General features: G+C 32.5%; 1 protein-coding gene across 1 annotated transcript; it reads right to left on the bottom strand.

The window, feature by feature from the left end:
• Positions 1–797: 797 nt before the first annotated feature.
• LOC148300422 (lysosomal acid glucosylceramidase-like) lies at positions 798–15,019 on the bottom strand. The gene is made up of 10 exons (XM_088274824.1): positions 14,866–15,019; positions 11,157–11,286; positions 9,481–9,637; positions 8,870–9,030; positions 7,506–7,623; positions 7,319–7,435; positions 5,803–5,947; positions 4,739–4,815; positions 1,544–1,824; positions 798–897 (listed from the first exon to the last, which is right to left on the bottom strand). The coding sequence occupies exons 1-10, from the start codon at positions 15,017–15,019 to the stop codon at positions 798–800; spliced, it is 1,440 nt and encodes a 479-aa protein (XP_088130950.1).
• Between the last annotated feature and the right edge of the window lie 2,463 nt (positions 15,020–17,482).

Genomic DNA, 17,482 nt, shown 5'->3' with positions numbered 1-17,482 from the left:
AACATCATTCCAAAGGTTGATTGATACAAAAAGTAAATTTCATAACGATTTTGACGCTGACAGGCAGGCGATGTAAACCATTTAATTCCGTTTGATTAATAGTATCAAATTAGGTAGGTACAAAAATCTGTTGTATAGTATTATTTAATTACGCAAAAAAGGTATGAAAAGACTTTTAATTATACCAATATTTATAAACTTAAAACAATTCATCAATCATTTTAAGTTTGAGTTTGAACCAACGTTTCAGGGACACATTCATTTCAAAGAATTTTTTCTTTAAGTAATGCCACAGTCACTTTGTGGTAGTATGTATTAATTTTCAATTTGAGTTTCACTTGGTAAATACCACTATTTCCATTAATTTTCTATACGTTTCGTCTTCACACCAAAGTGGCTTTATAAATAGTTGTGTTTTATAAGTGAAGCTCACACTAATAATCAATAATAACGTACTTAATTTTTTTATTACATTCTTCAAAAAAGAAATAGATAATTTTCCTTTTCTTGTGTCGCACAAATTAATTGGATAAACGAAAGCATTATTTAATGAATAATTTGAAAACATGAAAATATTTGATGTAGGCGAGTTGGGTTTTTCGAGAGAATCAAGATCATCGGCGTACTGGGGTGCACGCGGTCCATTGGTAACCTCGCAGACGAATCAAAAGGCGTTGACAGGTGTGTGTTGAATTGTTGCATATGTTCAAGTATGAGCAAATGAACAAATCAAACATTCCAACAAACTTGTTTGGTAATTCGAAGTCTCAAATTTCAAACTATCTCAAATTGTCGTATCACCAATAGATAACAGTGTGGATAGATCTTTCTGGAACTTTAATTGTAATTTTTCCTTTTCGATTTTCTTGAATTATAACCGTCTTTTCCGAATTGGTCCTGAAAAAAAAAGTAGTTTTATATTTGAGTATCTACTATAGCATTGTTCCCCATTTTTTTTCTATTCAAGGTACACCTACTAAATTAAGAATTTTCAGAGGTGCATATATACCATATTATGGTAACATATTATGTTTAATACAAAATGTAAACCTACTTAACTGAACACAGGCAATCAAAGTTTGGAAAATTGTGGTAATTTTCACAACACTAGACTTTTCGAAGCAATGTACTATAGGATTCAATCGACGATCAAGTTAATAATGCATCGATCCGATGCGTCATGATGCATTGGTTTGACGCGGTGTCAACATGATTTCTAATTGATAATTCTAGTCCTACGTTCCAAATGATTACACATTGGACCGAAATTAGTTTGAAATGATACAGAGAACGGTAATAAATGAGCTCAGAGTGAAGTACACAATAGCTGTAAGGGAATAAAAATTGAGGGAGAAATGTAGGTACTTTTATTGAATCGAGGAAAACAAGAATAACAGAAAAACTGAAGGAATGCCCGCACATGTAAAAGCTTGAGTGAATTGGACAAGCTACTGATAGTAAAAACGATTTCCTTAAGTACTTCAAAAATAAAACTAAATGTAAATTTTCTTCAAAAGTGCAGAATACGATTAAAAGTACTTACGGATTGTAAAATACAACTGTGATTCCACTATCCGGTCTCAAAAAAGCCACGTGATCGACAGATCCAACCTTATTCTCCGAGTGTACTCTTCTGGATCCTCTCGGTATAAACTTACTGAAGTGGCCGAGGGCATAGAACGAGGGTTGCTTCAAGAACTCGTCGTCTTCACCCATTGTCACCACTGGTGAACCAAGGTGGGTTTGGATTGTCCATTTTGGTCCGCCATTTATGTCTAGAGCCATATTCCAATCTATCCATCCCACGTACCAGTGATTTAGGTTCTACATATGTAAAAACAAGTTAAGGCAAATACATTATACAACTTACACAATATAATACTTCTTATTTTATTTATTGTTCGGCATTAACTCTGTGGTTAGACATGTTACAATGATTACTTGAGTACTCAAGTGGTATAAAACAAGTGTTTTCTTTAATCATTATAATACTTCTTTATAAAATAAAACAACTTTTACTAGAGACATCTATTGGTGAGATGTAAAGAAATCTTTACATCTCACCAATAGATGTCTCTAGTGAAGTTCTAGTGATTCAAGAACAAGGTTTCTAAATTGGTTCATATAAACAACTTTTATGTTACAATGATTAAAGAAAATACTTCATTTTTTACCACTTGAGTTTTATTATAGACTACATGTTTCAGAAGTTAAACTTCCATCATTCAAGTCTGTATAATAACTTATTCAGGTCTGTATAATATGTTATTATACAGACCTGAATGATGGAAGTTTAACTTCTGAAACATGTAGTCTATAATAAAACTCAAGTGGTTAAAAACGAAGTGTTTTCTTTAATCATTGTAACATGTCTTACCACAAAGTTAATGCCGAAACAATAAATAAAAACATTCATGTTTTTAACTACTTTTAATTGGTACTTTTTTTATCCAACCAGTTTCTGCAAGAACCTTGTCATCATCGGGGTTAAAAACATACATGTTTAACCTTCCCTGATTAATCACTTGAAAGAGTATCGCAAAAACATTTGAGCAAGTATTAATAATCATTAAAAAAATTTAGTAATTTATAGCATAATAAAAAATACCAGTTGTTTGTGGCATGTATCACTCAATATTGGGTGCTTTGCCAACAAACAAAAAAACTTTGATGATGACAAGGTTCTCCTTGGGCTTTTTTCAGGCTGATTTCATTTTTAAATTTGATTGGGGCAAAAGGAACTTATCTTCAATGTTTCAAAGTGTTTTGTCTTGTAATACTCGCGCGCGTCCAAGGCAATTTACTTACAGTACCAAATGGATAACCTAGTACTTGGAAGAATCGCTACGGTGAACGATCAAGGCATTATATTTGCATCGACATTGTTTATTTATGTTTTTATTGAAAAACCAGCAGAATACATAAAAAAATTCAAAAAATTAAATTAAAATTCCAATTACAGGTTTTCACTCAAAAGTAATAAAAAAAAACTGTATTATTTTTTGACACCTCATCAAAGATGAAGAAGAATGTAGAAGTCTGGGCATTTACGGGGCTGACGACCGTCATAGGCTGGTTTAAGTGATCACTTTACACACGTGTAACATTCACCAATTCTACCCATTATTGACAACCACGCTACTCAAATTCTTGGAAGTTCTATATATATGAACCAATTTTGAAACATTATTCTTGGATCACTAGAACTTCACTACAGACATCTATTGGTGAGATGAAAAGAACCTTTTTACTGAGCAGAAACTCTTTTATTAGTATGTGAGGTTCGAATCCTGGATTATATCATACACATGAGAAACGCCAAAAAATATCATTTTCATTTTTATTATTTAAGCTTATAATTGGACCAGATAATTTATTTACAACATTTCTTCACTAAATAATCAAATTCTGAAATATACATTTCTCTTAAACGTTTTATAATATACATAATTGTTGTCTTTTTTATCAAGCATTTCATTGCACATATCGCAGGCTCGATTTAAAATTGATTTTGGTAGGACTTGGTGTGTGTTTTGGGGATTTTTAATTTAGTTTTGTTTCTGGTCTTTGCTACCGGGACTCTAAGCTTGACAAGATTTAAAAGCTCTGGGAAATCTACATAATTATTTTTAAAAAATATATAAAAGAAAATAAGGTCAGAAGTGTTCCTACGTGTTATGAGTTTGGGTAATTTCATAAATTCGTTACTTGGATCCATCCTTCTTGTCGTTTCGAGGATTATGAGGAAATTCGAGGAAAGCTGATTTGATTCGCTTCGAGGAAAGCTGAGGATTCCTCTTCTAAGAAGAAAATACTACTTCTGGTGCAATTCGCGGTTATGACCACTAATTATTTTCATACTTATTATTTTCCATCTTATTTTCTATCTACCTGTTCATATACAAGCATCTATGTATGAATGCGTATGTGTGTCTATATTTATGAATGTGTGTGTGTATATGGAATAACTTGTGCTTTATGTTTTAAGTGATCACTTTACACACGTGTAACATTCACCAATTCTACCCATTATTGACAACCACACCACTCAAATTCTTGGAAGTTCTATATATGTGAACCAATTTTGAAACATAGTTCTTGAATCACTAGAATTTCACTAGAGACATCTATTGGTGAGATGAAAAAAAGCTTTTTACTGAGCAGAAACTCTTTTATTAGCATGTGAGGTCCGAATCCTGGATTAAAATCATACACATGAGAAACGCCAGAAAATATCATTTTCATTTTTATTATTTAAGCTTATAATTTGGCCAGATTTTTTATTTTTATTAGTCCGCCTCCGTAGTGTAATGGTCAGCACGCTCGGCTACCGTTCCGGAGGTCCCGGGTTCAATTCCCAGGGGGGTCAAATAAATATTAGTGATATTTTCACTGTAATATTTATTCAACATTACCCTGGACTGGTACCTGAAGCGGAGGGCTGATCACCTTTCCTTCATATGTAAAACGATCAAGATAACACTGCGTTTATATGACGCAGTGACCTATGCACCATTGGGGTGCGGATAAGGGTTTTTATTTTTTATTTTTTTATATTTTCTATCTACCTGTTCATATACAAGCATGTATGTATGAATGCGTATGTGTGTGTATATATATGAATGTGTGTGTACATGGAATAACTTGTGCTTAATGTTTTTTATGTAACATATACATATATGACGAAAATTGTTATGTACATAAAAGAAAATAAATAAATAAATAAATGAGTACATACCTCCAAAATTCCGGACACATATGATTCCGCTCTTTTCCATGAACCTAATGCCGACTTTACCTTCGATCCAAAAACGTCTGAAATCACACATAATTGGAAATGAACATAACGCCTCATCAAATTCCATGTTCGTTAATCAATTTTATTTATTTTGATACTAGACGTTGGCGCTAACACTGGCACGACGTCGCTGTTTTCATGTTTAATATGATCGTAAAGGCAAAGTTCGTTGGCTTCTGAGAGTTGTGATTGGTAATATTAAATATATTTACAACATTTTGTGTATGTCCAAATACTTGTTCACAAATCTGAATTATCTCCAATTATAGGAGTATTTTTCATATTATTTTTTGACATCTCATCAAAGATGATTCACCTTTGATGAGATGTCAAAAAATAATATGATAAATACTCCTATAATTGGAGATAATCCCAATTTGTGAACAAGTATTTGGACAAGCTCAAAATGTTAAAAATAAATAATCTGGTCAAATTATAAGCTTAAATAATAAAAATGAAAATGATATTTTCTGGCGTTTCTCATGTGTGTGATTTTAATCCAGGATTCGGACCTCACATACTAATAAAAGAGTTTCTGCTCAGTAAAAAGCTTTTTTTCATCTCACCAATAGATGTCTCTAGTGAAATTCTAGTGATTCAAGAACTATGTTTCAAAATTGGTTCATATATATAGAACTTCCAAGAATTTGAGTAGTGTGGTTGTCACTAATGGGTAGAATTGGTGAATGTTACACGTGTGTAAAGCGATCACTTAAACCAGCCTATGACGGTCGTCAGCCCCGTAAATGCCCAGACTTCCATATTCTTCTTCATCCTTGATGAGATGTCAAAAAATAATATTAAATACATAATATGGTAGAGTAGTGCCTCTCGCAATTTATACTCACCCCCAAACCCAAAGTCCTAAGGAGGAATACCAAACCACCTAAGTTGCGAAAGTGATCCTACCAAACGTCTCCTAAACCTATAATTCCACTTGATGAGTGTATTTGCGGATATGTGTAATGAAAAGAAAAATAATGATTATGGTGCTTTTTCTTTACCAACGCATGACTCAGTTTGGATGATATATTTTTCAGGAAATCTCTTATGGATATCCTCTATAACTGAAGGTCCAATAACGAAATCTGCATACCAGTGTATCGCAATGCCATCCACGTACTGCATTACGTCTTTATAAGTTGCCATCTTTAAAAAAAAACATGTTTTTGATCTTATTAATTAAATAGTAAAATCGATTTCATGGTGTAAGACAATTTTGTAAACTTATTTAAATTAAATATATCGTAGCCGTACAGGAGAAAGTGACCAACTACCAAAACGTAAAATGTTCAGGAGGGCCATTTCAGTCACTTTTGCTTGGCAACAAAATAAACATTCTGCAATATTCCATAATTAAACAAATTGTGCCCAGTCATATATATAATCAAAGGGACAATCCAATCTTGATATATAAACATTTGAAATTACTGCCGGTACGTGGAATATTGTGGATGAGTATCATCGTTGAACAACAAACTAGACAAAAATATCGAAATCCTTTAGAACTCAACCATGATACACGATTTACACACAACTTAGGTTTGATAGTCCCAAGAATAAACAATAAATATGGGAGTCGAACACTGCAATATATCGTTCCGAACATTTTTAATTTGTTGCCGACGGATGTTAGAGGTCAAAATAAAATATGGAACAAAGGCAAAATAAAGAAATGGGTAAATGATCAAGAGTTCATTTTATGAAAATTGTAAAATGTTTATATTCTTAATTTGTTTCTCTTTTTTGTGTGTATATTAGGTTAAAATCGTCAAAAACAATAAAAAAATTATTAAAAACGAACTCCACCGAGAAGACTCACAAAGTGGCTTGGTGGGTCTCTGTAAAAAAAATGCTTTAAATATGGATAAATTGTGATTTAAATAAATGTAAATAATAAAAAAATAATGCAGTTAGTCATTTTACCAAGTCAATATATTATACTTTCAAGTTTAAAATCCTTTGGGATATTTTTAAAGGCAATATTAAGCTAGTAAGATATCAATGATCACGTTTTTGTAAAAAAAAATGCACTTGGTCACTTTCTCCTGTATGATTTCGATATAACTTACATAAAAAGCATACGAGAACTGGTACCACCCTTTCGAAACGTGCAATGAAAAAGATTAAGACTGTTTTCATTTCGAACACTACACACACCCATTGTTATGTAAAATATGATATTATGTCGTATAGTAAGTTAAATCAGATAACTCTATTCAGTGATGACTTGGTCCACTTGTGCATGTAGCAGTTTTGTATTTATAGTGACTACATACAATTAAAGAGTAACAATTAGAATATTATCAGTATGCCAGTCAAAATTAAAAGATACTTTTTGATTTTGACTGGCATACTGATTAATTAAAGAAACAGATTTGCCAAATTAAAATTCCGAGGAATCATATATGTATCTGGACTCATCTTTTGCCAATATTTGTAATTTAGAAGATTCTGTGTCTTTTAATAGCGAAAATTTATTTGAAATATGTTATTTAATATAATTTAATATAAATTTACCAAATTTAGGTACCAAGGAAGCAGATATCTGGAATCGTCTATTATCAATATTTGCACGTTGGAAAGTTCTGGGTTTTTCTTGATTGATGGTCCCAAGTTTTCTGCCACCCATTTTCCCTAAAACCAGAGAATATTTTAACGAAACTTTGCAAACAAAGTTAAATAATTTTATGAACGCTACACTTACATGTTTGTAGGGGAACCATCCCAAGGAATTTATTAATGGCAAAAATCCTGCCAATGGTTCATTTCCTGTACTGATAGCCCAAATATTTATCCCATGTTTTTTATATTCTTTGATGAACCTGTAAACCAGAAATTTCATTATCAGGATAAAGTCACAGAATATCTCATAAATTGTGAGGTATGTGTGTATGACAAGGGAGGTTGGGTGTGAGGATAACTGAAGTTAGATGTAAGAGCTGGGAAAAGAAGCAGAGGAAGACCGAGAAAAACATGGCAATCAGGTATGCCAAATACTTGAAAGTGGTCAGGTTAGGAGTCGTAAAAATCGGCGAGTATGTATGAGGAGATGCATGAACGTGGAAGAGGCGAAGAATGTTTGCAAATACAGAGTGGTGTGGCGTTCTATTCTCTCTGCCTACCCCTGCGGGGAAGCGGCGTGATGGTTAATTAGTTAGATGTAAGAGCGTGCATGGGTACATATGTACGAATGATATAGGAACCCATTATAGTCTAAGAACTCGAAGGGTAAATTGTTTGTAAGTAAAAGTCGGGTTGTGGTCCCGTGGTTAGTATCGCGGACTCTTGAGTCGGAGTTTCTCGGTTCGAACCCACTCTACCACAATTTGATACCTTCAACCATGGGCATAATGGTGAACGTTACACATGTGTATAAGGTAATCGCTTAAGTCACCCAAATGACAAATCATAAGGCCTGCGATTCTCATAATTCCATCTTATTTCATATTAAGAAATATTTCGAGAAAGCTACTTTACATCAATACAAGTTGAGATGTAATGTTGATATTTCATCCGTAGGCTGAATAATCCCGTTCTGCTATAATAAATACTTTTAATATTGTTATGTTATTTTTTGACATCTCATCAAAGATTAATAAGAATATGGAAGTCTGGGCATTTACGGGACTGACGACCGTCATAGGCTGGTTTAAGTGATCACTTTACACATGTGTAACATTCACCAATTCTACCCATTATTGACAACCACACTACTCAAATTCTTGGAAGTTCTATATATATGAACCAATTTAGAAACCTTGTTCTTGAATCACTAGAACTTCACTAGAGACATCTATTTGTGAGATGTAAAGAAGCTTTTTACTAAGCAGAAACTCTTATATTAGTATGTGAGGTCTTTTCCTGGATTTCAATCACACACATGAGAAACGCCAGAAAACATCATTTTCATTTTTATTATTTAAGCTTATAATTTGACCAGATAATTCATTTACAACATTTTGAGTGGGTCCAAATACCTGTTCACAAATTCAAGATTTAATCCAGATTTTGTGAACAATTATTTGGACACACTCAATTTTTTTTAAAATATTGTTGATGTTTAATTACTTGACATGATAGTTGGCATACGATTGGTAATACTTCTCGATCAGTGTGGCGGGCCCAATGAATTTCCCATTAGTTTTCATCCAACCCGGTGGAGACCAAACTGAAGCCAATATTAGTATTTCATCCGTGGCCATTTCTTGAGCTCGTCGGATTAGTGGAATCTAGAATAAATTATACAATTGAATAACATATGATGTAACAAGAAATAACAAAATAGCAAATTCTTCAATCACAGTTTACTCATAAGAAGAACTGATCATAAAATTAAGAAAGGTGTGTTGAGATGGTTTGGACATGTAGAACGAATGATTGAGGAAAGAACGGTAAAACAAATTTATGAGGCGAATGTAAGCATAAGACAGAGAAAAACATGGCACGATCAGGTATGCCAAATACTCGAAAGTGGTCAGGTTAGGAGTCGTAACAATCGGCGGGTATGTATTAGGAGATGCATGAACGTGGAAGAGGCGAAGAATGTTTGCAAAGACAGAGTGGTGTTGCGTTCTATTCTCTCTGCCTACCCCTGCTGGGAAGCGGCGTGATGGTTAGTTAGTTAGTTAAGAACTGATCATTTGATTTTTTTCTTCTTCGGTTTTTTAAACCAAACTCACTTTGTAATCGAAGTCTTCGTAAGAAAGTGAAAAATTAGATAGTGTTGTGTCATCAGCTGGTAGCTCGTTATAGGCATATCCATGTGTAGAGTAATCGGATCCACCAATAGGTACTCTTCCCATATTGTACTCCAATCCTACATCACTGAAGTGGGATCTGAAACAAAATGTAAGCACAACTTGCTTGAAACTTTTGAAATCACCTTAGAACAGTGGTTGCAAACGTATTGGCTAAAGAGCCAAATATGTACATGACAACGATTCAAAAAATTCTTACAGCCAAATCTGTTTTTAATTAAGTAAACCTTTATTATAAATTTATACCATCATTAAATTACGGGTATCTTTAGTAAAATTTTAATTCACACTAAATAAAGATTTTTCGTTGATAATCAATAAAATGTTTTTTCTCGGTCTTCCTCTGCTCCTTTTTCCAATTACATTCGCCTCATAATTTTTTTTACCGTTCTTTCCTCACTCATTCGTTCTACATGTCCAAATCATCTCAACACACCTTTCTTAATTTTCTTTGGAGCAGAGGAAGACCGAGAAAAATATGGCACGATCAGGTATGCCAAATACTTGAAAGTGGTCAGGTTAGGACTCGTAACAATCGGCGGGTTTGTATGAGGAAATGCATGAACGTGGAAGTGTGATGTGGCGTTCTATTCTCTCTGCCTACCCCTTCGGAAAGCAGCGTGATGGTTAGTTAGTTTTTTTTTGGAACAATATCAATACATTAAAAGGTAAGGTAACCATAAATTTAAATCATGACAATGCCTGACCATCACTTATTGCGAACAATGTCCTTGCATCTCCTTGGAAAGTTTCAGTGAGTCAGGTTTGTATGTTGTTGCTTTTAATTTTAGGCATGATTTCAGTTTCTTATCAATAAGATGACTTCTCAGTTTACTCTTGGTAAAGTTCATGCTTGAAAAATATTGTTCGTATGAATATGTAGAACCGAAAAAAGGAAGAACAGCAAACGCGAGTTTTTTTCAGCCGATCGTAAGAGTCAAGAATACTATTCTAGACCTTGTAAATGGTCATCTCTTCCTTCTCCAGGTCTTTCAAAGCAGACCACTTGTGTTGTGAAATAAGATCACATTTCTTCTTCTTCAATATTTCCAAATTAATACAAAGACGTTGAAATAAGTGCTCCATATCTCCTGGCTTACGTTTTATTAAACCATATCCACTCCCTAGGTGGAGCATACGGAGTCCACAAACTATCTCCAGGCTTTTCTGTCGGCTGCCAGCTCCCTTGCATCCTCCCAAGCCAGATCCGCATCCCGAAGTTTTGACGAGAACTGCCGACGAATTGTCAGCAGTGGTCGTCCTGGGCGGCGCGAACCTGATGCCTTGTAAAAGAGACAAGCTTGATTAAGGCTCTCAGGAGGCATGCGGAGTACATGGCCAAGCCAACTGAATCGCCTTTTCTTGACGACAGTTGTGACCAAGATTTGCTGCGTTCTACGCCTTATCTCTTCATTCCTCACAAAATCAAACCACCGCACGCCTAAAACTCTTCGCAGACACCTATTCTCGAAGCTCAGTACACGGTTGCTCTGGGCCCTTTTAAGGTGCCATGTTACGTTACAAAAAATATAGTTATGTATTTTTAATGAAAATATGAAGTTAACCTTTATCTTTTGGTGGATTTGTTCTCAATTTACCTGACAAAATTTTCCTGCGTCGGTTTACTCAAGGTACGCAAATTAAAACCCACCGCATCATTAAAGGAGGCCCCGAATCCTTTAATAGTCTGGTAGGTAATATTCCTGTTGATTTCTATTACGTCGGTTCCTGAAATAACCGACATATCCATTTAATCACTTTTAGACCACCTTCTTTAATACAATAGTAAGCCACCAAATAAAACGATTCGAACCCGGAACCTCGGTATCCGAGCGTGCTGAACATAATGCTACAGAGGCTGATAAAACATATAATATACATCTTTCAAATTTATAAAATATACTCACTTCGTTGAAAAAGCTTGTATAATGAATTTGAAAAAAAACTTGAATTTTTAATTGGTTCCATAAATCCCAAAGACTTGAAAAAACGGAGATTTTTCTGAAAAAAATACAAAATACAATAAATATTTAATAATGTCAATACTTTTCTTGGTTTAAGTGTAACGTAATAAAATGATTTTACTGGAAAAAAATAACATTACTCAATAATATTTAAACTATGCTTAGTTGTAGATTAACGTATTAAATTGACAAAAAGAAACAAAAAAAATCTTAATTTTTTTATTAAGTTTTACCTGCATCCAATGATACATTGAGCACTTTATCCTACAGGAGCAGTGTTATCTTGATTGTTATACACATGAAGGCCACTAGATTAGCCCTTTGCTACAGGTACCAGTCTAGGGTAATAACAAATAATTGTTGGAATGAAAATCACTTTTCTTTATTTTAAAACCTTCTAGGAATCAAAGTTGGAACCTCCAGCATGTTAGCCTAGTGCGTTTATCACTACACTACAGAGGTGGAGTAGTTAACATAAAAATGTAATATAAATATCAACTGAATTAAAAATTGCCTTTTCTCTAGCTAACTTTTGTTGTAACAGGCATCAAAAGTAAGTTGGAGGAACATAAATTGAGATGGTATGGGCACATAGGATGAAGAGAGCTTGGGCATATTATGAACCAAGCAATCGCCATGGGTCTATCTCGAAAGACATCTAGAGGAAGACTAAAAAATTCATGGATTCTACAGTGGATAACACTATTGGATGCAGATGAGACGACCTGATCACAGAACTATTCTACAACATCTTGAGTGTGTCCAAATACTTGTTCACAAAATCTGGATTATCTCCAGTTACAGGAGCTATTTTCATATTATTTTTTGACATCTCATCAAAAATGAAGAAGAATATGGAAGTCTGGGCATTTACGTGGCTGACTACCGTCATAGGCTGGTTTAAGTTATCACTTTACACACGTGTGCCATCATCTATCTTCATCTTTGATGAGATGTCATAATTTGACCAGATAATTTAAATAGCTTAATAATAAAAATGAAAATGGTATTTTCTGGCGTTTCTCATGTGTGTGATTATAATCCAGGATTCAGACCTCACATACTAATATAAGAGTTTCTGCTTAGTAAAACCTTCTTTACATTTCACCAATAGATGTCTCTAGTGAAGTTCTAGTGATTCAAGAACAAGGTTTCTAAATTGGTTCATAAATATATAACTTCCAAGAATTTGAGTAGTGTGGTTGTCAATAATGGGTAGAATTGGTGAATGTTACACGTGTGTAAAGTGATCACTTAAACTAACCTATGACGGTCGTCAGCCCCGTAAATACCCAGACATCTATATTCTTCTTCATCTTTCATGAGATGTCAAAAAATAATAGAACTATTCTACTCTCTCTCCATTTACGACGGAGAGAGATCAACTACTGACTGATCTCTAACCTTAACTGTGAGATGGAAAAATGGAAAAGTACTCACTTGGTTTGACGTGTAATGCATATAAGAGCCCGGAGGCAGTGGAACAACTTTAGCTATTTCATCACAGTAGTTGGCATTGCATACACAAACGAAGGAACTATGGTTATACTTTCTCTGTAGGCAGGGCATTTCTTGTCCTATAAATATAAACATTCTTTCATTCCTTAACATTTTTCATTTTTGTTAATATTGTTACAAAAAACATTGTGCATGTACAATTCTATTAGTTCGCTAGTCATTTTAACATAAATATCAATATTTTAACATAATTCATACTAGTTCCACCGTGCCTCTCCAACAAAGAGACTAAGCTCTTGTGCTTGAGGAGCGACTTCTACTCAATGTTTATTGGTTATACTTTGACCAGGACAGTCACGGTTTTTAAACGAAATCCCAGTTTTCCGGCCAGTTTACTTAACGTTACAAAAAACTTTATTTCATATTATTAGTATAACAATACATAATTATTTGTTCATTCATTTTAAAATCTAAAACAACAGCGCAACACGATGACAGAGTTCTGTTTTAGGTATCGAAAAACACACATTTATATGTATATATATATATATATATATATATATATATATATATATATATATATATATATATATATATATATATATATATATATATATATATATATATATATATATATATATATATATATATATATATATATATATATATATATATATATATATATATATATATATATATATATATATATATATATATATATATATATATATATATATATATATATATATATATATATATATATATATATATATATATATATATATATATATATATATATATATATATATATATATATATATATATATATATATATATATATATATATATATATATATATATATATATATATATATATATATATATATATATATTTATATATATATATATATATATATATATATATATATATATATATATATATATATATATATATATATATATATATATATATATATATATATATATATATATATATATATATATATATATATATATATATATATATATATATATATATATATATATATATATATATATATATATATATATATATATATATATATATATATATATATATATATATATATATAAACATATAAATATAAGTGGAATTGTGTTTTCAAGGGATGGGAAAGTTGATAAACATATAGAAAGGAGAATGAATGGTACACTGACTTCAGTTACAGCAACAACAAAAAAACCTATGACCAAGGCCAAACTGGCAGTATACAATGGAGTCCTGGTTCCAACCCCTAAGTTGTGGGAAAAGACCATGTCTTATTGATAAAATAAAAAACAAATACATACCCATACAAAATTTGTTGAAGCATATGAAGGTGATTATTATATTTAATATTATAAAATGTGAATCTTCATAACTTGTCATTTTAGGTTGAAAATTAAACAAGACACGCTAATTTATCAACTGAAACAAAACGAAGTATTAAAATCTACCAAGCCAGCTGCTGGCTCCTTGGTTCAGCTCTAAGTAATTGTTTCATAATAATGTGTAATCTGTCCTTTTCACAGATACTAAATAATACAGTGGTCCCCAACCCCCGATTCGCGGATCAAATTAAACGCCCTTGGCCCCGCTAGATGCAAGATCACATGTCTTTTCTTTTAAAAGATATCGAGCGCTTCTTCCTAATAACAAAAACTCACGAACTGGTTAGGTTCCCATTCATCCCATTCATCTACAAACCAGAGGAATCCAGCAAGTCTGTGAAAGAAGAAAATCAATTGATGGAGATTGTAAATGACAGCTACCTTAAAATTACACTTGAGACAACAATTTCATCAGTGCTCTGGAGTCATGGTCCATTACCATGAGATCTACTACGGAACTTGAATATTTTCTTACCATTTCCGACATCCTCTCTGTGCCAAGAAGGCCTTTCTGCTGTGACAGCGAGAAAATCAAACCAATGGAATAATCTGGACACAAGCAACACACATCGGATATCTTTGTCTCCCGGAACCGTCTCGTTGCAAATAAACAAGCTCAGGGTTTTCATTTATTTAGCGTTCTAGTAAGTTTTGACCGGTTCGCTGCCACGAGCGCGTTAACACGTTCTCCAATTCCGTGCTCGCCAGGCCATACAAAATGAGCGCGTCAACACGCTCTTCTTTGAGCTTGTCGCAAGCCAATATCAAATTCAATTGGAATATATGTTCAATAAGAATATGTAGAGACATCTGTTAAGAAGATCAAGAAACAATAAAATATTACAATTTACCGTTGTTATCAAAGTTACAGTCATCTTTCTAAAAGCTTTCACTGATTGTCTTTGATGCAAGGTTTTTTTTCAATTGACTTTAATTTTGAATTATTTTTTTTATATTCTTGTGCAATACTGTACTTACATTTATTTTAATCCTTTTCTTATCTATGTCAACATAAATAAATAAATGAATTAACATATTTTATTAACATATTTATATTCCACTATATTAATAAGTAAAAGTATATTCTGTATCAAGTTGTGACAACCCTGAATATTAAAAAAAAAATCTTTGTTTTTCTGAGTAAACGGCAGTTCAAAGGCCACACGGCGTATATATTTGGCAAGTTTTTATAATATCCTTTAAATCTAAATACAATTTTTTTTTTGTAAGATTTTATTTTTGTTAAAAAATCACGGCCTGCTGGGTACGGCCATATAAATACCCTCCGGCAATGAATGCGTTAAATCACTTTATGTTAATTTTGGTAGTTTATAACCGTTTTTAAGGCATGTTTAATACTATAAAATTAAAATGATTTAATCAGCACAATTAAAAATATAAACCGTCAAACGCTAACCGATTCGCAGAAGTCAAAAGGTTGGGGACCACTGATCTAATGAACGTAATGTACCTACCTTTGGATAGACACTGCTATTTATATTCGGCTCATGCGTAAAGCAAAAAATGGAAAACTGTAAGCTGATTATATTTTTAAATACAGAAAATTGATGGATGGTATTTTAGGCAAAGATTTTTTTTATTATTAAATAGAAAAATGAAACGTAAGACCAACTTTTTCTAAGTAACCTGGAAAGTAATTGATAGAAAAATTTGTGGAAAATCACCTTCTTTCTCTTCTCGTTCTTCGTTTTCACAGTTCCGCCTAAGATCTTCGTATCAAATGTGAGCAATTTAAGACGATAAAAAATCAGTATTGTACCAAGGTCATTTCTAACATGTTTATGGTAGATCGTGGGGATATTAATTTGTGCAAATTTACAATCAGAAGTGAACTATCGCTACCAATAATTTTCCAAAAAAATATTCCTATGGTTGATTAACACAACAACCAAATTTTATGAGAATTCTGTCGCTGGCAGGCCGGCGATTTAAACCATTTTATCCCGTTTCATTTAAATTTAAATTTAATTATTTAATTAAACCATATCCGCTCCTTGAGTAGAACACACGGAGTCCACAAATTGTCTCCAGGCTTTTCCGTCGGCTGCCAGCTCCTATGCATCCTCCCAAGTCTGAAGTTCTGACGAGAACTGCCGACAATTGTCAGCAGTGGTCGTCCTGAGTGGCGCGAACCTGATGCCTTGTAAAAGAGGCAAGCTTGATTAAGGCTCTCAGGAGGCATGCGGATTATATGGCCAAACTAACTGAATCGCCTTTTCTTGACGACAATTATGACCAAGATTTGCTGCGTCCAAGCCCTTTGTGCGTAAAGTACCTACTAAGCAACAAATATCTATCGTATAATATAATATCCAATAGTCATTTAATTACGCAAAAAAATGTAACATAAAACTTAAAATTATACCAATATTATTAACTTGACATCAACCATTTAAAGAAAAAAACACTAGGCTGAATTTGAAGCTGTGTACATTTTAGGGATGTGTTGAAACATTTTCAAGAATAATTATATAAAACTTCGTAAAATTAAACAACTTTGTTTTAATTACTTTTTTTATTATAAGTACACTTTAACCTACCGTTTGATGTTAAATGTTTTAGAATTTAAAAAACCCTGATGATGACAAGGTTCTTGTCGAAACTGGTAGAAAGTAAACTTATAATAAAAAAGTGGTAAAAACGAATTTTAATTTTACAAAGTTTGTAAAATGTGCCACAAAGTTCTGCGAAAAATATTGAGAAATAATTTCGTCAATTAATTCAGCAGTCATTTTGTGATTCTTTATATCCATTTTAAAATTGATTTTTACTTGGTTAATACCACTATTTCCATTATCTTCGCATTCATTTTACCTTTTTTAACCGAACTGGGTTAATAAATAGTGTTATATATTACATAAAAATCAAATTAAAAATAAAATACTGATATCTGAAAAAACGTATTTAAATAAATATCCATATTTCATTTTTCTTTTTTTTTCTTTTTTTTTATATTTCAGGAGATGAAATAAAAAGCTTTCAGATATTGTTGTGTGGTACTGCTTTATTGGATAAATTACAATATTTAAAAAATTTGAACATAATAAAATATTTATGTTTAGGAAGCTGGG

The sequence above is a fragment of the Brachycentrus maculatus genome, unplaced genomic scaffold (assembly GCF_059751285.1).
Source record: "Brachycentrus maculatus isolate JH-2025_06_01 unplaced genomic scaffold, ASM5975128v1 h1tg000717l, whole genome shotgun sequence".
Taxonomy (NCBI): Eukaryota; Metazoa; Arthropoda; class Insecta; order Trichoptera; family Brachycentridae; genus Brachycentrus; species Brachycentrus maculatus.
Note: the sequence above shows the minus strand (reverse complement) of the source record. Positions and strands in the feature narration are given on the sequence as shown.

Coding starts and splice junctions, on each gene's coding strand:
- LOC148300422 (XM_088274824.1), bottom strand. CDS start 15,019: ATGAAAACCCTGAGCTTGTTTATTTGCAACGAGACGGTTCCGGGAGAC. Junction 11,287..14,865: donor CAGAGAGGATGTCGGAAATG/GTAAGAAAATAT, acceptor CGGTTATTTCAG/GAACCGACGTAATAGAAATC. Junction 9,638..11,156: donor ACGCAGGAAAATTTTGTCAG/GTAAATTGAGAA, acceptor ATTTTGTTTCAG/ATCCCACTTCAGTGATGTAG.